General features: G+C 40.4%; 1 protein-coding gene across 1 annotated transcript; it reads right to left on the bottom strand.

Moving 5' to 3' along the window:
• Positions 1–1,460: 1,460 nt before the first annotated feature.
• Positions 1,461–13,513, bottom strand: LOC149821058 (uncharacterized). Its single transcript, XM_089981890.1, has 5 exons — positions 13,078–13,513; positions 11,406–11,680; positions 10,490–10,886; positions 1,772–1,847; positions 1,461–1,659 (listed from the first exon to the last, which is right to left on the bottom strand). Exons 1-5 carry the CDS (start codon positions 13,511–13,513, stop codon positions 1,461–1,463), a joined length of 1,383 nt encoding a protein of 460 aa, XP_089838016.1.
• Between the last annotated feature and the right edge of the window lie 12,678 nt (positions 13,514–26,191).

The following is a 26,191-nucleotide window of genomic DNA, read 5'->3' as shown; positions in this document are numbered from 1 at the left end:
GAGATATGCAATTCAAGAATATTACGTAACATCATTTCAAGTACAACATGCTGAAACAATTATTGCAAGTTTCTCAATTACAATTTCAACAGATCAGAACTTCAAAAGTCTTTATTTGGTATTTCTCGTAAAACGAGGCCACTCTTATAGAGAAGACTCATGATTTTGGTACACTCAAGTGTTGAGATTGAAATCTAAGATATTCTCATAGTATGGGAATTACATTCGCATTTCCAAGGTGGATCGCCGCACTTGCAGGAGAAACAATGTAAATATGTCACGAGGACAATTATATTTATATGCATCACTGGGTTACTAATGTTCGCAAAGCATCTTGCTCTGATGCTGACAAAGTGGAACCAATTCCATAAGGGGATTCGTGAATTTGTCACACTTACGTGTTGAGAATGAAATCTAGGATATTTTCAACTTATGGGAATAACATTAGCGTTACCCCGGTATGTGTTGTCGTACTATACAGGGATAACCATCGCAAAAATGATGGTTTTTTATAAGATTACCAAAACCTTAATCGGTGAAAAAAAAATCATATGCATCGGTGGCATAGCACCACATACTGAGTTGCTCCTTGAGTCCAATCTAAAACAGGGCAGCGAAGAGCCCACTAAAAATCCTAATGGGTTCACTCATCATTCGCTCACTCGAATGTGCCAAAATCAAGGCATAGGGTGCCGAAGTGCTTGAGACACCCATTGTGGCCCCAAGGCCACTCCGGACACACACCTACTATGCTGCCAAGGACTAAATGAGGTTGTCGGACAACGAACCCACATCCACCAAAATTAGTAAGCTCAAGGTTCGAGGTAATGCTCGAACGCAAGCTTCTTTCGCTTAACTTTGCATATACGTGCAGATCTCAGCTTAAAAACACTGAACTTGTTGTCGAGGTGGTTGAAACCTTAGGTCACACCAGACCACTAGGTTCAACCTAGTGTGCCACATGGTGCAGTGAGCACACCCAGAAGTTCCATGAGGCCAACTGGGGTGCGCCCTCACCCGGTTCCCCCAAAAGATCAAAGCAACCTGATGGGTTGCGGTCTCGTCCTTTGGACCAGACCCACAGATTAATTCAAGACCCTGGTCTGAGCCTTATGGTCAGACCAGGGGGCTGACATGGGTGGCAGCCAACGAGAAAGCACCCGAACAACGGGGTGCTCGGGCGCAGCTAGCACCCGACAACTCCCTGCTGCATAGGGCCCAAAGGTTAAGGCTAAAATGCATGGGTTTGGTCCTTTGGACCAAACCATGTAAGTCTTGACCGACACTGGTCTGAACCATCGGTTCAGACCAGATTGTCTGGCATATGGCAGAAGCCCCAAACGCTACTCGGGTGCGGTTAACACCCGACGCCCACCTATAGGTTGCGACTAAGGCCTGGACGCTGGTTTGGTCCCTTGGACCAGACCTGCGGTCCGAGAGACCCCCTGGTCTGAGTCTGCTCAGACTAGGTCCCGTAGAGTGGGGAGGGCGTACAACCCAGCATAAGGCCAGCAAGACTCCCCGGGTGCTTGTTGGCACCCAGCACCCTGACGCGCCGAGAGAGTGGCCCATAGGCTGGGTGCACCTGGCTGAGCCCTGCTTGAACCAGGGTGCACCTGGTCAGGTCTGTCCCAGCAGGGGATGGACCAACCGAACACCCTGCAAAAACCCCAAAAAGGGAGACACAACAAAAAAAGACATAAACCACTGGAGTGGGGATTTGCGCAAAATGAGAGAGAGATTGTAAGGGGCCATGGTTGGACTGAGCTACCTTCGTACCCAGTCCGATGCTCCAGCCACCACGTAGGCTTCAAGAGGTCCCAGCCACCTCATGACTGTAAGAAGGGCTGGGGACCAAACATGCACAACAAAAAAAAGAATGCTTATATGCATGAAAGAGTTTGAAAGATAACAAAAGGGGGGTTTTCTTTTTTTCTTTTTTCTCATGAATCATGAACAAGCTGCAATACGAGAAGCAAGATGGAACTGGGCAATCACGTTTCAATGCTAGCATGGTTTCTAATCCGCCAAGGGCCGTGCATACCATAGATGCCACCGGTGGCCTTGGCTTCATGTTTCATACATTTTTCTTCAAGAAACCGAAAAATGTGAAGTTGAGACTTCACCTTGGATGCTCTGATGGTGAAGGTAGCGTAAAAGCAACCAGATGCTAAGGGGTTTGGATGTACCCTTCACTTGAAAGCCCTCACACCTCACACACGACCTTAAGAAGAGAATGGATGGAAATAAGAGAGAGAATGAGAGAAAGAGAGTGAGAGAGAGATGTCCAAACTCGCCAACTACTCTCTCTCTCTCTCTCCTTCACTTCAAAGTCTTTATATCAAGGGCTCAAAATAAGCAAGGACTGGGATTGAAGTAGCAGGAGATGGGTGGCTAGGGGCGTCTCACGCCTCCTCTATGCTCTGGAAGTGCAATGAATGCCCTGCATGGTCGCCTGTGAACACCCCAAATTTTCCAAAAAATCCAAAAAATCCCCATTTTCCCCCGACCTTCATCCTCTGAATAAATTGGGTTAAATCTCTGACGAAATTCCATTTATTTCTCAGATTCACTGGAATTCATAATTCAAAATTCTATATCTGACCCAATCCTGGACCCAGATCTGATATCCAGATCCAATTCTGAGTCTGAAACTCTTATTCTCAAAAAAATCAGAAAAAATCAATTCCCTGGATTTTCTCGTATGCTTTATCTAGATCCGATCTCAATACGAGATCCAAACCCAATATTTTATAAAAATGCTGGATCCAGATCCAACTCTGGAGTTCATTTTTTTTAAACAAATCATGCATTTTCCACAAAAAACCCTTTTTGAAAATCATCTTTTGTAAAAAAACACTTTCTAGAAAACCTTTTGAAAGGAACCCCTTTTTCAAAAAAATCCAGAACCAAGAGAAACCTCCTCTGAAAATCTCATAATGGCTTGCCGTTATAAAAACACGCCCGAGGCTCCCCTTTTCCTTCATCGCCTTCACCCCTCCACCCTTCTAGCATCAGATTCCTCTTTCTCTCAGTATCCTCTTCTCTTCTGGTCTTCTTCCTCTTCTCCCCTCTTCTTCTGATTTTCTTTCTCTCGGATCCTCTCTGATCGAGCAAAGGAAACTTGACCTCCAGTGATAGCCACGGTAAGGACTTCTTATCCCTTGGTTTTGAGTCTTCCTTTTTTATTTTCTCATCTTGCCCCTTGAAGCATATGTGGTAAGGTTGATCTGCTTATAGCAAATCAGCCCACCTCAACGCAATATCAACAAAATGATCTCATTCCAACACATTTTTTTTATATTATTATTTTCTCTCTTTTTGTTTGTTTTATTTGCCCTCTAATCTACGGTTGATTTTATTTTCCGATTTCATTTTTTTGCCTCAATTTTCCATTCACATAGGAATTCTGTTTCGCTCATGATAAATCAACCAACATCTTGGTTTTCATTTCTTTGATTCATTTTTTTTCCTGTTAAGTCGTGATCATCTATATACACTTGATTCCCCACTTTGGTATGGTCGAATCCATTGTTTTGTTTTTTTGTTTTGTTTTGTTCAAAATACCATCTCTGTTTCAGTTTACGCCTTCTGTTGATTTATTTTATTTTTTTTATTTTTTTTAGATTTTTGGAATTTCGTTTTATCCCATATACCGTGAACACTTGCTTTAATGTTGTTTATCGTTCTTTATTGTATCTGCACATTTTTGTTCTTTGTTCTAAATTCACCTTCATATTTGTTCATCTCCCTTGCAATCAAGTTGTAGTCCATCATCTTCCTGCACATCGCAAGTTCTCTTAATTTTTATTTTTATTTTTTATTTTATTTTATTTTATTTTATTTTTTTTCTGTTCTGCATGTTTAATTTACATTCCAAGTCGCAACTTATATTTGATTTCCGGTTTTTACTACATTCTAATTCATACTGATCTCTGTGTTCATTCATTTTAGTTTTATCCCATTCCAGCATCTTCATGGTTTCTGCAACTGAATTCCTTTTGTATTTATATTTGATTTGTTATGAAATGCTTGCTTGATTCAACATGGATTCCTGTTTTATTATAATACTTTGTTCGATCAAGAGCTATTGCGAAAACGTTGGGTTCATTGACATTCGTAGTACGACCCACTTAGGCCACTCTCAATCAGAGATTTACTGAACTTGTTACGATTCACCTGAGCTGGATCAATCCTGTCACTAGCCCTTATGACAAGAGGATTGGCTCCACCACAGAACCCCCACATGAATCCCATCTAACCGCCTCATCTTCTCTCCTACCCAAAGGATCTGAGTCGAACGATCATAAAATAATCCAGATTTTGAAACCTTCCTGGTTGATGCCTGATCTTAAGGCAATAAGAGATGTTCATGGGAAGTTCAGAACTCGGTGGTGGCCATTATGAGATGTTCCATGGTAAGACCAGCAATTTCCATAAAACCCAAAAGCAATAGAACTATATATCATGGAGACTCGCCTGTGTACTTACACAGTGATTCAAATTTATACTTGGATTTTTAATTGGATACCAAGGAAGATAAGAGCCAGTGCATAAGTCCTGAAGGTGTCGTGGAGTTCCTGAGTTTGATCGTATCAACTCCATTTTATGAAGGTGTCTCCTATTCCCCTGTTTCATCAAATTCCAGGTACATTCAAAAAAAAAAAAGAGAAAAACTCTATGACGTTATCCTGGAAGTACCTGCATGTTGCATGATCAAGATAAATGTGCAACTCATCAGCTAACCATTCTTCTGATGATCCTAGTATAGGGGAGTTGTACATCTTAAAACACCTCATGGTAGAGAGAGGAAATAATGCCTGTTAAGTGGATTGCGTGAAGAGTATTTAGGGAAAATCTTCCTAAAAAGCTTCAGTAGTTATCAGAGGATTGGCCTCAACATGCTTTTCAAATAACTTGAGCAAAGTATAGGATTTCTATCAATTGTTGTAAAGAAATGACTCAATCCCATTTTGACTTGCCAATGTTCGTGCATATAATTTTGGATTCCTAATTAGTGACTAGAAAGAAGGCCCTTATCTAGCCGACATCAGATCCCCTGCAAAATTCCAGAATGATAAACATTTGAACCTCTGTCATCGGATCTCCTTTTGGTCTGGACGTGACTATAGTCTAAAAATCCAGCCACGCTGATTCAATTCAGTGATGTCGATTGAATTTAGCATCATAGTTTCACTGCTTACATGTTTTTCTTGTGTTGTAAGAGCATATCACTAGTAGTTTATATACTGGATTGCCAAATAGAGGTTGATTCAGATCCGTCATTGGCTGCTTGTTTTTAATAACATCATCTTCGGCAATAATAGTTTTGCAATTACAAAGATTACATGCATAAGGAATATCTTATTGCTACCAGAAATAACTTGTTGGATTGTTTCAGCTACAGAGACCGAACCCCAATAGTTGTTTCGCCTTTCCAGTGGCTATTTTCTTGAAGCCTTCGTCAGTAGTTGGATCCTTATCAGTTGGACAGCAGCAACGACAGTTGTTCCCTAGCAAAATATATTTTCCTGTAAGAAGCCTTGGTGCAAGTACTGAGGTTTGCTCTGCTTTTAAACGTTAGCATAATATTAGCCCATTGGTGTGTCCATTTTTGCTTTGCATTGGAATGACTAGGTCTATATCTGCATTATAACTTGTGTTTAGACGTATCCTAGATCTGATTTGACATATCATTGCATTCTCATTACCCATCTTACTATATTCCTGATTCCATCCTCATTCAAAAAATTTGTTTGCAGTAATACCATTTGCATTTCATAATAGAAATCTGGGGACACTCAACAAATATACACTTAACTGTTGCTACCATATGTTTCACCATCTTACCCTACCTTGTTGCCACCACCTATTGCCCCTTTCCTATTTACTGTTTAACACTCACGGCCCAGCCTTCCATTGCTACAAAAGTACATTATTAACACAACAACCTTAACTTTTCTCGTCAATTTTCGACTGTATACACATGGAAGAACCACTGTGTTTTATCGTCTCCTTTGCACAGTTTTCAGAGACAATATATCATTACTCTTATTTAGGCTCTATCTGGAAACTGGTAGTTGGAAGAAGCTTTATGCATTTGGAAAAGTAGCAGCTGAATCCAGGATTTGGCAGCTATCACCTATAGCAGGGTGTAGTTACCAAAATCCAGTGTTTGATGTAAATACAGTAGAGAGGAGGCCTCTCTCTCTTTCTCATGTGCGTAAACTCCTATTCCATTTCATTCATTTACTTTATTACGTCTCATTGAAATGCATCATGATATTCTTTCTTTTAGTAATTCTTGTATAGATCACCTTTTCCTACATCGCTCCGTTACCTATCATTTGCTGTTGTGATATTCACCTCAATCCTCACCTTTTCACCTGCTAAGGGCACTATTCACATACCACTGCCTTCCGCTTTCATCATAGTTATCATGGCATCCTATGTAACACTATGATATATCCATCTCTACAACACCTCTCCATCATCATCCTTTACAACATCCTCATCTATCACCTATCATCAATCCCACAACAATGCTTCCTGCACCTTTCTTCATAGCATATTCCCACTGCCCCTGTAGCTTCTAGCTACATACCCATTTACTTACCACCCTCAAGTCCTAGCAGCTGCAACCCTGCACATTTCCAACAGCACACCCTGTGTCCTGCTGCCACACTTGTTGCACTTTGGCACTAACACCTTATACCTATATGCCTATTTGTAACCAACACACCAATATGCTACCCATCACCTTCCACTTCCCTCCATTTACATTAGCTATTCACTTGTGCCCGTCATTTCCCTCACTGCTTAACACTATCAGCACACGTTTGCCTATTGTATTTCGCCTCAACACCATTTTTGCTTTTACCTGCTATTTAGTTACTTCATCTGCATTTGATTTTCACATTAGCATTCATCATTTGTAAATACCATCGCATGTTAACAATGGTTTGTCGCCATTTTCCATATATATCTGTGTATATTTGACCTTCATCGCATACTCCCAATATATATACACATAGTAGGCATATCTATTAAGTCCATCACCCACACCTTCTGCAAAATACACTTGCATCTCCCATTAGCTCCACCAACAGCTACATCTCATAGCCTCGACAGTACATGTATTTAGCCTTCTCATCGAAATTACATCATAGCTCTAGTGTGTATATATGCCAAATCAGTTCATGCATGTCTTCTTATAACTCCATCTCCTATGCATTCTCATAAATAGATACTCAATGACATTGACATAGCATGTCATGCATTACTTAGGAATCCTCACATATATGTGTATATCTTCGATAAAGTATATGTATGACATTTAGATATTATATATGTACCTTTCAATGAGAGTAGGCTTAAATGTGTGCATTTGCATTTTAATATCTTCCATTATCTCTATCTTGTACTAACCTAACTTTACAGGAAATACATGGAAAATGCCACTTTCCACCTTAAATTAGGGATTTTGTAAATTTCAATAATGTAATAGTTAGATATCAATAAGAATCTTTATATTTTCAGCTTAGAATAGAATGTATGAGCATGTAAATATCATGAATTATCTGTTTTCATATCATTCTTCTTTTATTTCAAAAACCCACACTAGTAAAACACGAATGGCACACGCACCATTCTAATAAGAGGTGATTAATTCTAAGCAAATGACCCACATTGATGGCCATAGTCAAAATATGGACAATGCTTAAGATTTTCATTTTTTATGGAATAACATTGGATCCACACTGGATCTCTTTTCAAAAATCATCATATTTCTAAATATTTTCCCCTTTATCAGAGTTTAACTTAAAATTAACTCAAAATGTATATCAATGGCCATAGTTAGGATATATTGAGAGTTAATTTTATTTTAAACTCTATAAAGGTACCAAAATGTGTTTTATTCTTCATCTGAATTTAAATACAGATTATTTTATAATACATTTTATGACCATAGTCAGGAATGTATTATATCTTCAATCTTATTTCAATTCACTTAAAGAATGAAATATGATTTTTAAAAAACAAATTTCAAATTCTTTTTAATTCATTCATCATTTAGGATAAAATTACATCATTCTTTTTCAAAATACAAAGTGATAATTCCTCAAATATCTTCTTCACTTCTCAAATCAATTTTCAACTCCTGTAAATTCAAAATTTATTCTCAGATTCTAAACTTCAATTTTAAAGTCCAATTTGATTTTGGAATTTCAAAATTCATTTTTTATATTCAAAATTCAATTTCCAATTCAAATCCCATTTCAAAGTTTAAATCAACTTTGGAAATTCCAGATTCATCTCCTGATTTCAAAATTCAAGTCTGAAAATTTAGTTTCATTCTCTATCCTTCTTCCCAAATTTTAAAAAAAAAACCGATCTAGGATCTCTTAAATCCAATTTCAAGTTCTATCTGGATTCCCAAAACCCAATTTTATCTTCAAATCTCATCTGGATTTCCAAAATCCAGATCCATCTTCTAATTTCATATTTGATTACAGATTCTGGATTCAACTTCATCTTGGATTCCAGACTTCAGATCCAATTCCATTTAGGATTCCAGATTTCGGATTCAATTCCATCCTGGATTCCAGACTTCGGATCCAATTTCATTTAGGATTCCAGATTTCAAATCCCACCTCATCTTGGATTCGAGACTTCAGATCCAATGCCATTTAGGATTCCATATTTTGGATTCAAATTCATCTTGGAATCCAGATCTAAAAATTCAATCCCGTTTTCAAATTTCACCTAGACCCAAGATCCATTCTGATTTCAAAATTTAAATCTAGAATTCCACTCCATTTCTCAAATACCATCTTGACTTTCAATCCATTTTTGAAGTCTATATTCATTTTTTTCAAATCTCCCTTCTTCAAATCCAGGTTCACCTCAATCTTTGATTATTTCAAAACTCGAGATCTATTCTAAATCATAAAGTTAGAAAAATCTAACTTCTCCAAGTCCATCTTCAACTTTCAAAAACCATTCCTTCATCATATTCTCAAAATTTCAAGATCATTTGGAAAATCCCAAAATTTCTAAATCATTCTTCTCGAAAGCATACACTCCATCTTTTGCATTTACATAAACATGATTCTTTGTGCATCCTTAGACTTAGAATAAATTCTTAGATAATATTAAGGCAAAGCAAAAATGCATAAATTCGATCCTTGGTTCGATTACCACTGGTAAAGGCGTCAGGAACGGTCGAACCTCGTACTGACGAGCGAGCTCCGTCTTCAAATTTTTTCGCAAATATTTCAAAACGGAGGCGAGTAATCTTTCAAAATATTTTCAAAGGTAAAGTGAGACCTCGCAAAAGAGTTCTTTCCTCTTCTTCCTTTTATTTTCTCTTTTCTTTTCTATCTTTTATTTTCCTTTAAAAAGGGAATAGAGGCTAGAAAGGTGAAGAGAAGGAAAAGAGGAACGAGAGGAAAATTTTTGCATGATCACACCGCCCCTCTTAGCTAATGCATGTGCGTCCTTAGAAAGAAAAGTAAAAATTTACCTAAGTGCCATGGGGTGCAACCCCGTGCACTACTTGGAATGGCACACTCCCTATCAATGCCCTCTTTTGAGAAGAGTATAAGGGGATTTAGAAATCCCATGGGGCGCAACCCCAGGCAGTTGCCTTGGAGGGGTGCCCCACCCTCATAATGAGGCCTTGTGCATCATCATGGGGGCATGCAAATGGGTAGGGCCAATTGTGGCCCTCCCTATGGAACTCGCCCCATCCTCTTACGAAAATGCCATAGCTCCAGCTGCTCAACGTGACCAGGTCTTCGTGGCCTCTATCGTCCTAAAAAGACCAAAAAATGGCCAACCAAGGGCTTGGTCGACCCCTTGACTAACCATCTTAGAAATGATTTTACCATAATTCATTAAATTCATTAGTTAAGATCAACATATATCATGACATATATATTTTTATTTCAAATTTTCAATACACTTACCTTTCTAAAGCTTATCTTAAAAGAAATTTTCATCTCTTACAAAAATTGCTCTCGTTTGACTATCGTTCTATTGCTAGGCGATCTCTCGTAATTCACATGCACTGACGGGGTTTTTTTTCTCGTTTGGGTCTCAAATTGGGGGACAAACTATATATTTACATTATGAATTTTCCCTTAAAATTTTAGAAGTTAATTCATTACGGATTTCCCTCAATCGCTACTTACATTTTACTAACGCGATTCTAGACCTCACGTATCCATACAGGTATAATAATGAAAAATTCTCAAAATTGCGCAAGAAATCTCATATACTAAAATACTTTACATAATATTACCTTAAAAATATTGTGGACCTTACATCCTTCCCTCCTTAAAAGGATTTCGTCCGTGAAATCACCCACATTAGATTACAAAAAGATCAGGATATTTCTCTCTCATGCTTGCTTTTGGCTCCCATGTGCAATTTTCGATGCCATGGTGTTGCCAACGTACTTTAACTAACAGTATAGTTTTAGTACAAAAAACTTGATCTCGTTGATCAACAATCTCAATCAGTCGCTCTGCCATCATCAAATCTTTCCGAACTTCCACGTCCTCATAACGAATAATATGTGATGGATCAAGAATGTATTTCCTTAGCATCGACACTTGAAAAACATTGTGAATATGAGCATATTGCTGAGGTAGCTCGACCCGATATGCCACTTCACCAACTCTTGCCAAAATCTTGAATGGTCCCACATATCTAAGACTCAACTTTTCCTTCTTACCAAAACGGAACACACTCTTGGTCGGTGAAACTCTGACAAAAACCATGTCACCAACCTTGAACGATAGCTCTCGTCGTCTCCTATCGGCGTAACTCTTCTGTCTATCTTGCGCTGCTTTCAAACGTTCTCGAATCTTCTGCACTTGCTGAGTGTAAGGCTGAAGAACAATCGGTGATTCTCCAGATCTATCGTTGATATCATTCCAATACGAACGTGATCGACAAGGTCTTCTGTACAATGCTTTGTATGGAGCCATCTCGATACTGGCATGATAACTGCTATTATACGTAAATTCAACCAAATACAAATATGAATCACATTCGTCCTTTCAGTTGAGCATACAAGCTCACAACATGTCCTCTAACGTCTGAATAGTCCCCTTTGATTGATCATCAGTCTAAGGGTGAAAAGTTGTACTGAACTTCAACTTCGTACCCAAAGCTGACTGCAACTGACTCCATAGTCGCGATGTGAACCTGAGATCACGATCAGAAATAATCGATCTTGGTACACCATGCAATTGTACAATCTCTCTGACATACAGGTCAACTAAGCTTTCAAGAGACTGGCTGATCCTGATAGGTAAGAAATGGGCAGACTTGGTGAGTCTGTCCACAACTACCTAAATTGCGTCATGTTTACGTCTGATTCGCAGTAAACCCACCACAAAGTCCATAGTAACATTTTTCCATTTCCACTGAGGAATCTCAATCCTCTGCATGGAACCACCAGGACGATGATGCTCAACCTTGATCTGTTGACAAGTCAAGCATCTTGAAACGTATGCTGCTATCTCACGCTTCATACTGTTCCACCAATATTTCCTTTGTAAATCTTTAAACATCTTCGTCCCACCAGGATGAACTGTATACCTTGACATGTGAGCTTCATCAAGAATCTCCTTCTTCAGCTCAGGGTTATTCGGAACCCAAAGCCGATCTTTCATACAAATATCACCATCATCTGACACACTAAAGAACGTATCTTCTTGTTTTGCCAAGGATAGAAACTTATCATACTGGTCATCAAGCTTCTAAGCCTCCACAATTCTAGGCAAAAACTCTGATTGAATGGTCAGACCACACAATCTAATCGATTTGCTTCCAATCGAAAAAGGTTTCCAAGCCATGAAATCTTCAATCAACTTCTGGCTCCACACGAGACTAGCCAGAACGATACTCGACTTGCGACTAAGCGCATCTGCCACTACGTTCACCTTACCAGGGTGGTAAGACAACATAAAGTCGTAATCCTTAATAAACTCGAGCCAACGTCGTTGTCTCATGTTCAACTCCTGAGAGAACAAATACTTGAGACTCTTGTGGTCTGAAAAGACCTTGAATGATTCTCCATACAAATAAAATAATGTCGCCAGGATTTCAAGGCAAACAATATTGCCACTAATTCCAAATCGTGTCGGGTAATTCCTCTCATGAATCTTCAACTGCCTTGAAGCATAGGCAATCACCCTACCATGTTGTATTAGCACGTAACCCAAACTTATTCCTGATGCATCTGTATATACCATAAAACCACCTCTGTCTGAAGGTAAAGCTAACACCGGTGAGGTCGTCAGCTTAGACATCAAGATCCAGAAACTGTCTTCGCAAGCATCATTCCACTCAAACTTGATGCCTTTACGCAAAAGCTTCATCAATGGTAATGCAATTCTTGAAAAGTGTTGGATAAATCATCGGTAGTATCCTGCTAACTCGAGGAAACTACGAATCTCTGAAACATTCTGAGGCTGCTTCCAGCCTAGTATCGCTTTAATCTTCGCTGGATCAACTGACACTCCATCCTTGGATACCGCGTGACCCATGAACATAACTTGCTCAAGCCAAAACTCACACTTAGAAAACTTGGCAAACAATTAATGCTCACGAATTATACCCAGAATGATACACAAATGTTCTCGATGCTGCTCAGGACTCTCTGAGTAGATCAAGATGTCGTCGATAAGCACGATCAGAAAAGTATCCACAAATAGACGAAAAATTTGGTTCATCAAATCTATGAATGCAGTTGGTGCATTTGTGAGGCCAAAAGGCATCACCACAAACTCGTATAAACCATATCTCGTTCAGAAAGCTGTCTTTGCGATATCTTCCTTTCTAATATGAAGCTAATGATAACCTGATCTGAGGTCTATCTTTGAGAAAATCCTCACTCTCTGCAACTGATCGAAAATGTCCTCGATCCTTGGTAACAGGTATTTATTCTTAATCGTCGCTTGGTTGAGCATCCTATAGTCGATGCACAACCTCAAAGATCTGTCTTTCTTCTTTACGAACAACACTGGTGCACCCCAGGGGATGCACTAGGTCGGATAAAACCTTGTTCCAAAAGCTCTTCCAATTGTCGCTTCAACTCTTCAAGTTCTGTCAGAGCCATACGATACAATACCTTGAAAATAGGAGTAGTTCCAGACAACAACTCGATATAAAACTCAATCTCACATTTTAGAGGTAATCCAGGCAATTCCTCTGGAAACACATCGGGGAACTTCCAAACTACGTCCAAGTCCTCAATCAGAACTAACTCAGGCTCTACTGGGGTAATACTGACCAGAAATGCAGTACCCCCATTTCGCAAATACTTCTGGGCTTTAAAAGAAGAAATCAAACGACTATCTCGCAATGGTCGAGAAAACTTGATCTCTAAAACAGGGTGATTAGGCAAAAATAAGACTACTCTACCTTCTCTACAGAGAACTTGAGCATGATACTCAAACAACCAATCAATGCCTAGAATGACGTCAAACTCAGTCATATCTAGTAGGACTACGTCAGCTGATAAGTTTTGCCCTGCCACCGATACCTCGATACTTGGAATATAAGAATTATAAAATGACTGATCACCTGTCAGAGTACGAACCTCCAACGGGTAATTCAAAGACTCTACGATCAAAGACAATGTTCTAACAAATTTGACAGATATAAAGGAATGCGAAGTGCCATAATCAAATAACGTAAAAGTTGCATGACCTACAACTGGAATAGTACCTTGGACCAACTCGCCTTTGGTCACTTGTTCTACTGTTGCTGCGTAGGCACGTCCTACGATAGCTTTCTGGTTGCCTTGTTTCTGCTGATGCGACTGTTGCGGCTGGTGTTGCTGAGGCTGTCTCTGTTGAACTGGCTGTGATGTTCCTGGTGTGTTTCTCTTTTGATCATCCTACTGCTTCTTCCAACAATCCTTTATGTAGTGGCCCATCTTGCCACAATAGAGACATCCCTCAGTGTCACGAGGGCAAGGTCGACCTGGATGGTCGACTGGACACTTGGGACATCCTGCTGCTGCTGCGATCTGCCTCTGAGGCAGCTAATGCTGGCGCTGTTGTTGATACTAGGGTCGTCTATGCTGATACTGTTGTTGCTGGTTGTTGTTGTTGTACCGGTTCTTCTTCGAAGGTGGATGAAATTTCTTTCCACCTCGGTGCCTCTGAAATTGACGCTTCTTAGGCCAACTTTTTTGGCATTGCTGCCCTTTAAAGATTGCGTCATTTGGAACTCAGACTAATCTTATTCTAAAAGTGAGGCCGTCTCAAGAGCCACATTGACGGTTGTAGGTGCACGTGTGTACACTTTCGTGCACAAAACAGGCTTCAATCCTTGAGCGAACTTCAACGCTCGGTCCTTCTCAGTGGCATAAAGGTTGGGACAATATCTCTCAAGACTGCAGAAATGAGTAACGTACTCCGCCAATATAGAATTTCTTTGTTGTAGATCAAGGAATTCTTGCATCTTTTTGCTCTTCTCATGAGCCAGAAAATATGCTACGTAAAAGGTCTCCACGAACTGCTCCTAGGTGACTGGTTGGTTCTCAAATTTGATCTCCCAGGTGGTAGCCCACTACCTCTCTACATCCTTTCGAAGATGGTACGTCCCAAAATTAACCTTCCTATTATTGTTTACTTGTAGAACGCGAAAAATCAGCTCAATCTCTCGCACCCAGTCTTCAATTGCCTCTGGTGTCGATTTTCCGTCGAAAGAAGGAGGATTCATACCCATGAACTGCTTATAGGGAATCGCTGTAGCAGGAACTGGAGTAAAAACTGGTGCTGGCATCTCCTGACCTTGAGTGGCCTATTGCATATGGTCACCCATGTTTCTCATAGTCTCTGCCTGATGGCCAACTACCTCAGTAAGGTTGTTGATTGAAGCCATCAGATCATCACAACAAGCACGCACACCATCTTAAACAAGCAAACAACGTATAAGCGACGAGACAAGTTCTTAAAAGCAAAATTTCATTACATTAATAAGGAAGTTTCATGCATTATATGCCCAAAATACCCTTCGTTAAAGACAGGGTTACTAAACACTGCCAAACACAAAAGCAAATCAAAAAACGAAACACTGACTCAGTGTCTCCAACTAAACAACATAACATCATCAAGGCTTGCTGGTGTAAAAGTTGCGGTAATCCTTCCGACTTCCACATCGTCACGGCCTGATACGAGGAGGAGAAACATAAGTTCTCAAGGGTGTATCAGATATTTCTTGAGCTTCCATCAGTACTGGAGGCATAGGAGGATCTGACATAAACTTCGAGGAAACCACATATGAATAAGATTCGGGTGAGTACTAAGGAGAGTCTGGTGAACCACGCTTATCTCCTTCCTGACTGTCCACTTCAACAACCTTCGGTCCAGTGACCGATGATACATCATTAATATTATCAGTGTTACTCTTCCAGAGCTCATCACGAAGCTTTGTCTGACATTCCTCTTCGATATGCCCCCCTAAGACCACAGTAGGGGCAATTGCATAACTCACAGGGACAGATCTGTCCCACGTGATTCACAAGACACCTAGAACACGGAGGTGCCTGTTGTGCCATCATGTGGACACCTCGAGCTAGGTGTTGAACCGCTCGGCTCAAGGAGTTCTCACCTCAAACCAAGTCTTGGAGAGTTTCCAAAATCTTCTCATAACTTGGGTTCGTCGACATCTAACCCATGTACATATAATTAAGCATACAATTCTAACTAAGAAGTGAGGAACATGCAAATAATATATATTCAGATTTAAACATACTTACAGTGCGATGGATAATACACGCTGAAGTCTTGGACCACACTTAAAGCTGCTCTGATACCAATCTCTGTGGCACCCCAAACCCCGACCTTGGAAAAATCCTTTGAATTTTTGAGGATTTTTTTTAAAATAGTTTTACGATAAACAGCGGAAAGCAAGGAAAAATGGGTAACTAAGTAACAAGGTCGTAAGCCTGAGTGAGCCACAGGTAAGTAAGCATATCCAACAAGTTTTGAAATATACAACCCAACGTTTAATTTCAAAATGAGACAAGAGTACAACAAATCTATCTGTCTCTCAAAACAAGGGGATTATCCCCTTAAAACCCAAAACCAAACAGGAGCAGGATCAGTAGATAAGTGTGGGTCCCCAAGCCTCCACCGTATGTCGTCGCATCACCGTTGTACCTATTCATCACCTGCATCCCCATAAAACAAGGTCAGCACTCTTGTGAGGTGGTGAAGAATCAACATCATATCTCTATCTCTCAAGGAAGAAACATGTATATAACATGAAACATGTGCAACAACAGATACATGTGCTTGTGTCAAGTAAGTGCTCGTGTAACAAGAGTAAACAAGCTAAAGCAGTGAACAGGAAACTGAGCAACTACTAAATACAAGTAGCTAAGAAATAGTATGGAAACAGAACAAGTGCATTAAACGAAGTAGCAAGTAAAGAACTACTAAGGTACGTCAGTTGTGATTAGTTAGTAATTAGGTTCTTCTAAGTACTCCTTCGGGTATGCGAAGGAACCTCGCATTCTGTGAGCCATGCACCCGATGTCTGTTATTAAATTTCTAATGTGGTAACCGAGGATGCTATAGACCGAGTAAACCTCATGCGAGTATCACATAGCTGAGAGAAACTCTCACATAGGTAAGGATTGTAATACATTCTACTGCAGTAGTGAGGTATCTTAAAAGATCACCTCGACCTCCCTAACTCTGAGTGATTGGAGGTCAAAGGATGCTACTGCTCATGTCAAATCACGTGTCGTAGTAACGACTAGTCACTCAGGGTTGTACCATCCACCCTCTCTAAGGTAAACCGTTTTGTGAATGGGGCGCGGCAGGTTTATCTTTCTTAGGCTTATTTTTCAAGTCATACATCTTTTTGAGGTGTTTATGCCTCGTGGTCCCCGTAGGGTACGCAAACGAGGACTTAGCCTACCCATTCACGTGCTCAGCCTTACGCGGCTAACAAAAGCACATCGCTATTTAAAGCGATCATAACACCATTTTATTTTTTTCATTAATAGGGTATAGACATACATGAGCTCACTCACGACACGAGGGCCATCGCCTAAAGAATTCAACTGAGTCTAACAACCACAACAGTGTATTTTTCAAACCCTATGGTCTTTAAGTTTTTATGATCATTCCGCACATCAGAGTGTGTTCTGCACCTTGTGCACTCATCTATGTCTCTAACACGAGACCCAAGTGTACCCTTTCGAGGTACGTAAAAAATAGTACAAGTGTCAAGGTGTGCTACGTGCGAGTGTGAGCTAAGAATCACCTGATCTCATGTTATTCACACAATTATAATCAAACAGTGGCATGGATACATATGCATATCTTAGAAAACACATTTCAGTTACATGAGAATGTGCGAGAGAGTGTACAATTCCACAATTTCAAGAGATATGCAATTCAAGAATATTACGTAACATCATTTTAAGTACAACATGCTGAAACAATTATTACAAGTTTCTCAATTACAATTTCAACATATCAGAACTTCAAAAGTCTTTATTTGGTGTTTCTCGTAAAACAAGACCACTCTTATAGAGAAGACTCACGATTTCGGTTCACTCATGTGTTGAGATTGAAATCTAAGATATTCCCAGAGTATGGAAATTTGATTCGCATTTCCAAGGTGGATCACCGCACTTGTGGGAGAAACGATGTAAATATGTCACAAGGACAATTATACTTATATGCATCACTGGGTTACTAATGTTCGCAAAGCATCTTTCTCTGATGCTGACAAAGTGGAACCAATTCCATAAGGGGATTCGTGAATTCGTCACACTTACGTGTCGAGAATGAAATCTAGGATATTCCCAACTTATGGGAATAACATTAGCGTTACCCCGGTATAGGTTGTCGTACTATACAGGGATAACCATCACAAAAATGATGGTTTTTAATAAGATGACCAAAACCTTAATCGGTGGAAAAAAAATCATACACATCGGTGGCATAGCACCACATACTGAGTCGCTCCTTGAGTCTAATCTAAAACAGGGCAGCGAAGAGCCCACTAAAAATCCGAATGGGTTCACTCATTATTCGCTCACTCGAATGTGCCAAAATCAAGGCATAGGGTGCCAAAGTGCTTGAGACACCCATTGTGGCCCCGAAGCCACTCGAGACACACACCTACTCTGCTGCAAAGGACTAAATGGGGCTGTCGGACAATGAACCCGCATCCACCAAACTTAGTAAGCTCAAGGTTCGAGGTAATGCTCGAATGCGGGCTTCTTTCGCTTAACTTTGCATATACGTGCGGATCTCAACTTAAAAACACTGAACTTGTTGTCGAGGTGGTTGAAACATTGGGTCACACCAGACCACTAGGTTCAACTTAGTGTGCCACACGGTGCAGTGAGCACACCCAGAAGTTCCATGAGGCCAACTGGGGTACGCCCTCACCAGGTTCCCCCAAAAGATCAAAGTAACCCGATGGGTTGCAGTCTGATCCTTTGGATCAGACCCACAAATTAATTCATGTTCCTAGTCTGAGCCTTATGGTCGGACCAGGCGGCTGACATGGGTGACAGTCAACGAGAAAGCACCCGAACAACGGGGTGCTCGTGCGCAACTAGCACCCGACAGCTCCCTGCTGCATAGGGGCCAAAGGTTAGGGCTAAAACGTATGGGTCTGGTCCTTTGGACCAGACCTTGCAGGTCTTTACTGACATTGGTCTCAACCATTGGTTCATACTAGATGGTCTCGCATAGAGCAGAAGCCCCAAATGTTACTCGCGTGCGGTTAGCACCCGACGCCCACCTATGGGCTGCGGCTAAAGCCTAGACGCTGGTCTGGTCCCTTGGACCAGACCTGCGGTCCCAGAGACCCCCTGGTCTGAGCCTGCTCAGACCTGGTCCCGCAGAGTGGGGAGGGCTTACAACCCAGCCTAAGTCCGACAAGACTCCCCGGGTGCATGTTGGCACCGGCACCCTGAGGCATCGAGAGAGTGGCCCATAGGCTGAGTGCATCTGGCCGAGCCCTGCTGTTATCATCGCGAAATTTTTCCCCCGTCTTTCCTTTCTTGCGAAAGAGAAAGAGGAAAATGATTTCGCGCTTCAAACTTGACCGGATTTTGGAAAATTGTTTTGAAATACTCGCCTCCGTTTTGAAAATTGCGGAAAAATCCATGGGATGGGGCTCGACCTGTCGGTACGAGGTTCGATCGTTCCTGCCGCCTTTAACAGGGGTAATCGAACCAAAGACCAAAATTGTGCTTGACTTAGTTAAATCATCGAAATCGTGTTCTATCCTAAATGCACAGAGAATTCAGGCATGTGCTATGAGATTTGGAAGATGTAAGTTGGAAAACATGATGTATGCTTGGGAAATGATTTGGGATTGGAAAATATTTCTAAGGAGAAAGATGGAAATTGATTTCTCAGGAAAACTCAGATGAAAAGACTTGAAATCTCGAGAAAGTTTATAAAGACTTGGGAAAATCATGAATGGTTGAAAATCCTGGGAAAACAGAAGTGATTCTTGAGAAAAGGTGAACATTTGAAAAGGGGAAACATTTCTCAGGAAAACTCTGACTTTGAGAAAAAATGATGGAAAATTTATAGGAAAACTCATTGGAGAAGGAAATTCAAAACTTGGGAAATTGAAATCCTGGGAATTTTACCCTTGGAATCCTTGGAAATCGATTTTGATCTTGGAGAAAGATTGGAAAACTCTTTTTTTGAAAGTCTTAAGAAAATAACATTTTCCAGGGAAAACTGTGGAAAAACTTGACTTAGGAAAACCGATTTTGGAAAATCCTCAGAGTTTCTTGAGAAATCGATTTCTTGAGAATGAAGTTTTCTTAAGAAAATCGTGGGAAAACCAATGATTTCATGATGCAAATGATATGAGTGTATGAATGCACTTTGAAAGATTTTCTAAGAAATTTGTTGGAAAATGTGTATTAAGTCAAAATAAATCCTTCACATATTCTGACTGTGGCCATGAATATGTTCAGAGTTTAATTGATTTAATGCACAATACTTTGAAAATATTAGAAATATGATGTGCATTTTAAGATAGCCTAAGAGTGTAGGCTCAATGTGACTAGTAGAAAGATGATGGATCTGGGTCTCGTCCATATTCTGACTAGGGCCGTAAATATGGACTCCACCGAGTTCATCAACTCCCTAAGAGTTGGTGCATGTGCCATTCGTGAACATCCATAGTGCTTTTGAAATAAAATGCATGAATCATATAAGCAGGATATTGCATAAATTCAAACTATATGATATGCATCCTAGTCTAAGCAAGAAATTAAATATCTTATTCCAAAATTTACATTATTACATCACTAAATAAAGGAAATAAAAGAAATTTGCAGACTTCAGCTCCTTCTTTTGATTGGTCCTGTCAAACTTGAAATAGGGTTAGCTCAAATGTGTGGGTTTTTCCAAGATTTTCCAATAATATTATGAAATTATTGGATTTAATTGGATATAAACCCTATTATCATGCTTCCTTGATATTTGAAATGCTGAAAATGCAAGAAATTCAGTGAAAAATAGTTTGAAATTCGAAATGGTGGTAAAAATGACCAAAATACCCCTAATTATAAAGTTATACCTTTAAAATCAGGGTTTTTTGAAGGAAAACTTGGTAAAATTGAGATTTCAAAATTCAAATTGAATCCAATGATGATGAAATGCAGTATGAGGCATGATGACACGCTGCTAAATACATTAAGACTGTAAAATCAGAACTTGGCATTTTGCAATTTATCCAAAATAACGAATTTCGCTTGTTTTTTGCTTGGATCTGGGTCCTGCGGGACCCTGTTTTGATATTATGGCAAATCCGAACCTCAAATGGATTCCAAATTGCACAAAATTCGATATGAAGCATCTACATACTCTGATAAACAGCCTAGAATGCTAATAATCACGAAATGATATGATTTAAATGCTAAAAATTTAAAGAAAGTCCTAAAATAGTGGATTTTGCCAATGGATCCGAACCAAATGCAATGCTTAATATGATAATGCAATATTTACACCATGAAAACTTCTGATATTTTGCAGACTGTTAAAGGACCCGAAATGGAACATTTTTTATTTTACAGCTTCGGGATTTGAGCCATGGTGAGTTCAATAACAGAGATTTGGTTCTGACAGAGGTAAAAATCACCCTAATCTGATGTAAAATGCTAAAAAAATATAAAACAGCAATGAAAATTTATGAAGTTAATCAGAGCTACTCACGACACCTACCTGAACAACTTTCATGTTCATAACTTTGGCATTTGATCAACAGAGACATGGATAAAAGTATAACTTTGTGTTCCTAAGTTGACAAAACAGACCAATGTGACCAAACAGGGGACTGACAAGAAAAATCTGAAGCAGGTATCAACACTATTCAACAAAACCACAGGCTTTCAGATGCAAACAGAGGACACCTCGGACATAACTTTCATTTTTTACAGTTTTGGATTTGGAGCAGCACACAAAGAGAAACCATAGCCCTAAGTCGATCCAAGATCTCAGAGGCCCAAATCAGGCTCTAACACGTGTCCCGAACTCTCGGATTTTTGTCAGACATACAAAAAATCAGAAAAATCTGATAAACTCAGGTTAAAAACTAGACATTCTCTCGAGTTCAGAACATTTTTCGGATTGAAAATCGGATCTCCCATGAGGGATATATCGATTTTACAAGTCGGCAAATGATTTTCAAAACGCATCCCGGGTAACAAAACCCGACTTGCCATTTTGAACGTTTACCGCAGTAAACAAATTCAAATGCCTCCGAATTTTTGGCACAATTCTAAGGACACCTAAGGGCGCATTCCTTGATTTTTTTGGGATTTTTAAATAAAAATAAATGCATGAAATGACGTGTGGACTGACTGACAAAAACAGAGACCTACTGAAAATGAGCAGAATTGAAATAAATGCTAAATTAATCCTAATTAATTCATGAAATATGCTAAATGAATGAAATAAAATGCAAATTAAACCTAGCTAAATGCATGAATGTTAAAAATCATCAAGGAAGCATAATTGAATATTTTTATGTATGTCGTTTTATGAGAATAGCTCAATCCATATCTCGGATGAGCTCTTTCTTCAAACGACTCCCGAATCGAATTATGAAATCAAATCAAGAGGAAAAGAAGTGCACCTTGCTTCGTTAGGCAGTGTTGAAGCTCTTGAAAGGGGCGGCTATCACGAGCTTCCTTCGTCCTTCGCTCCGGGCTTCGGATGGTTCACCAAAATCGACCCACCGTCTTCTTCACTGAGCCACAGGGGGCGTGAATTCCAAAATGCAAATTCGGACCCTCAAGAGGATAGGTCGAATTTTCAAGTTCACAAAATGGTCTTCTCTCCAAAAAGAATCCTCCCTCTGCTGGGCGTGGAGCCTTGTTTTTATAAACTTTCTAAAAAAAATTTGAATTTCAAACAGGCTCAATCTGAGCCCTCCATGTGGCGCCATCTCAGGGGTGCTTATTTTGATTTTTGAGAAAATAAAAAATGAGAATTTTGTGGGTGAGACACCTCAGCAGGATTTGAAATTTTTCGAAATTTGGTTTGCGTGATTTTCTCTGCAGGAAGCTCCCAGATGGCGCCACCTCAGAGGGTGCTCTCTTGGAATTTGAAATTCAAACTCACCTTTTGTAGGGAGTCCTCAGGTGGCGCCACCTCATGGTGGGCTACTTTTATTAAAAATAAAATAAAAATAAAATTTGAAGCCAAGTGGGACTCTGGATTGGTGCCACCTCAAAAGGTGTTTGACACATGTCAGAAGAACAGAGCAGTGGGCTCAGAAGGCGCCACCTCAGAGGAGTTTGAATTCTACTTTTTCTGATGAAAGGAGATCTGGACATGTGACAGTCCAGGATGGTTTTATACCTGACAAGTGTCAGCCTGCTGGAGGAGGTTCTTCAGATGGCGCCACCTCATGGGGGATTTGAATTTTAAATGGAGGTTGGCCCTGGAGGAATGGAGGGTGAACATGTGGCGCCACCTCAGGGTGGCTCCTACAATGCCATGTGGCAGGAGGGATAGGCAAGGGACATGTGGCGCCCTCATAGGCCATATGGAAAAATCAGAGCTCTGGATTTGCGCCACCTAGGAGGAGATTTGAATATTTGAATGGTTTGCTTTTTCTGAAGAAAGCCAGGAGTGACATGTGTCTCCTACTTTTCTGAAAAGAGTAGGGAGAAGACATGTGTCCTCTACTTTTTCTGAAGGAGGTAGAAGGAGACATGTGTCACCTGCTTTTTCTGAAAGAAGCAGAGAATGACACGTGGCAGAGGGGAGAGAAGGAGGGCCAAGCCATGTGGCGCCATCTCAGAAAACATGGAAAAGGTGAAGTTCAGGATCTGCGCCACCTATGAGGAGATTTGAATATTTGAATTCTAGCTTTTCTGAAGAGAGCAGGAAATGACAAATGGCATCTACTTTTTCTGAGAAGAGCAGAGAATGACACATGTCACCTGCTTTTTCTTAAAAGAGTAGAGGATGACACATGGCATTTGCTTTTTCTGAGGAAATGAGCGATTGACATGTGTCCTCTGTAGGAGACACACTCCAAATGGCGCCACCTCAGAGGAGACAAGCCTACCTTTTCTGGAGGAATTTAGGAGTGACACGTGTCTCCTACTTTTCTGAGAAAAGTAGGGAGAGACATGTGTCAGGCTACTTTTCTAGAAGGAGGGAGAGGTTGACACGTGTCCCTTGCAGGAGACACACTTCAAGTGGCGCCACCTTAGAGGAGACAAGCTCCACTTTTTCTAGACAGGACAACCTATGATACTTGGCATCTCCTGGTAATCTTGGAATGACACATGGCACAGGATGGATAGGGTGACACATGGCAGGTAAATGGGATGACATGTGGCGGCTTCTTAGGGTAGCCCCACACTGACACTTGGCATGGAAATGGGAGGAGAGAGAAAAGACAAGTGGCACAATCCAGGGGACAAGGCTCCTATATTTTTGGGTTTTTCAAAATTCAAATTTTCAAAAGAAAAGCTTGTGTGACACCACCTCAGTGTGGGTCCCACATTGCTTCTTTACTGAAATAAGGATAAAACAACAACTTCTTTTTGGAATTTTCATAAAATCTGGACTAATTGGTAAAACAGGAATTTTTGGAAAGAGTTGGTCCCTGTAGGGCAATTTTGTAAAAGGGAGATATTTGAAATTGTCAAAAGGGCAAAATCTGAGGTGAAGTGACTGAAATCCATATTGAAAACTATCCAGATCGTTTTCCTGAGAAAATATTTTGAAATTCAGAGTCCTGGGGGTAAAATGGGAAGAATTGATAATTTTGAAGACCCAGGGTTTTGAAATCAATTTTGAAAAGAGTTGAAATTCTAATCTGGATTGAAAATTTTGAAATCAAGAGTTCTGGACCTCGAAATGACATGTTGTGCAGTGCAGTGATTTGAAATGCTCATGCAATGATATGCAATGTCATGTCTTATGCAATAGAATCTTGAACCAAGACTTTGGAGATGTATGTCTCCTGTCAGGAGTAAAATTTTGAACATCTGAGATAAAAATAGAGAAAAATTGAGAGTTGTAGATGCAATCTGAAATTTTGTAGGTTCCATGCTCAGAAAATGACCATTTTGCCCTCTAGCGATCCCAGAGGTTGAATGATGATGCTTGGTGGAAATGTCAGGGAGGTGAGTGAAAATTTGGGGTGTTTACAGATGCCCCTCTTTGCTACTAAGCCGGCTCATAGCCGAGCTTAGTGGCAAAGAAAACACACCAAATTTGGGCTAAAAAAATGCCCCAGTTAGAAGTATCTGACTGAGTATGAAGAAATTGGCCCGAGGAAGATGGTAGATATGAAGCGAAGAATGGAGAGAAAATATTTGCTCTATGAGAGCAAAGTTCAGGTTTTATGCCCTTAACCTGGATGAGACAGAAATACCTCGTATGGAACGAAGCTCAGGTTTGGCCCTTAACCTAATTGGGGATGGAATATCTCATAACATGAAACTCAGGTTTGTACCCTTAACCTGATCAGGCGGAAAATGAAATACCTCTTTGAATGAAGCTCAGGTTTGTACCCTTATCCTGATCGGGCGGAAAATGAAATACCTCTTTGATTGAGGCTCAGGTTTGTACCCTTATCCTGATCGGGCGGAAAATGAAATACCTCTTTGATTGAGGCTCAGGTTTGTACCCTTATCCTGATCGGGCGAAAAATGAAATACCTCATCAAATGAGGCTCAGGTTTGTACCCTTATCCTGATCGGGCGGAAAATGAAATACCTCATCAAATGAGGCTCAGGTTTGTACCCTTATCCTGATCGGGCGGAAGATAAAATACCTCTTTGATTGAGGCTCAGGTTTGTACCCTTATCCTGATCGGGCAGAAAATGAAATACCTCTTAAAATGAGGCTCAGGTTTGTACCCTTATCCTGATCGGGCGGAAGATGAAATACCTCTTTGATTGAGGCTCAGGTTTGTACCCTTATCCTGATCAGGCGGAAAATGAAATACCTCTTCAAATGAGGCTCAGGTTTGTACCCTTATCCTGATTGGGCGGAAAATGAAATACCTCTTAAAATGAGGCTCAGGTTTGTACCCTTATCCTGATCGGGCGGAAAATGAAATACCTCATCAAATGAGGCTCAGGTTTGTACCCTTATCCTGATCGGGCGGAAAATGAAATACCTCATCAAATGAGGGTCAGGTTTGTACCCTTATCCTGATCGGGCGGAAAATGAAATACCTCATCAAATGAGGCTCAGGTTTGTACCCTTATCCTGATCGGGCGGAAGATGAAATACCTCTTTGATTGAGGCTCAGGTTTGTACCCTTATCCTGATCGGGCGGAAAATGAAATACCTCTTAAAATGAGGCTCAGGTTTGTACCCTTATCCAGATCGGGCGGAAGATGAAATACCTCATCAAATGAGGCTCAGGTTTTTACCCTTATCCTGATCGGGCGGAAGATGAAATACCTCTTTGATTGAGGCTCAGGTTTGTACCCTTATCCTGATCGGGCGGAAGATGAAATACCTCTTTGATTGAGGCTCAGGTTTGTACCCTTATCCTGATCGGGCGGAAAATTAATGGAATCCTCGAAGGAAGAGACCATGATGGAACCTTTGGATTTTGCACAATAAATCCAATAGGGTTTTTGCAAAAGGAAGGAAAATGGGGGTCCCTAAAGCTTGAAAAGGGA

Source organism: Nuphar pumila, chromosome 12, assembly GCF_984573655.1.
Source record: "Nuphar pumila chromosome 12, dmNupPumi1.hap1.1, whole genome shotgun sequence".
Classification (NCBI taxonomy): Eukaryota; Viridiplantae; Streptophyta; class Magnoliopsida; order Nymphaeales; family Nymphaeaceae; genus Nuphar; species Nuphar pumila.
Note: the sequence above shows the minus strand (reverse complement) of the source record. Positions and strands in the feature narration are given on the sequence as shown.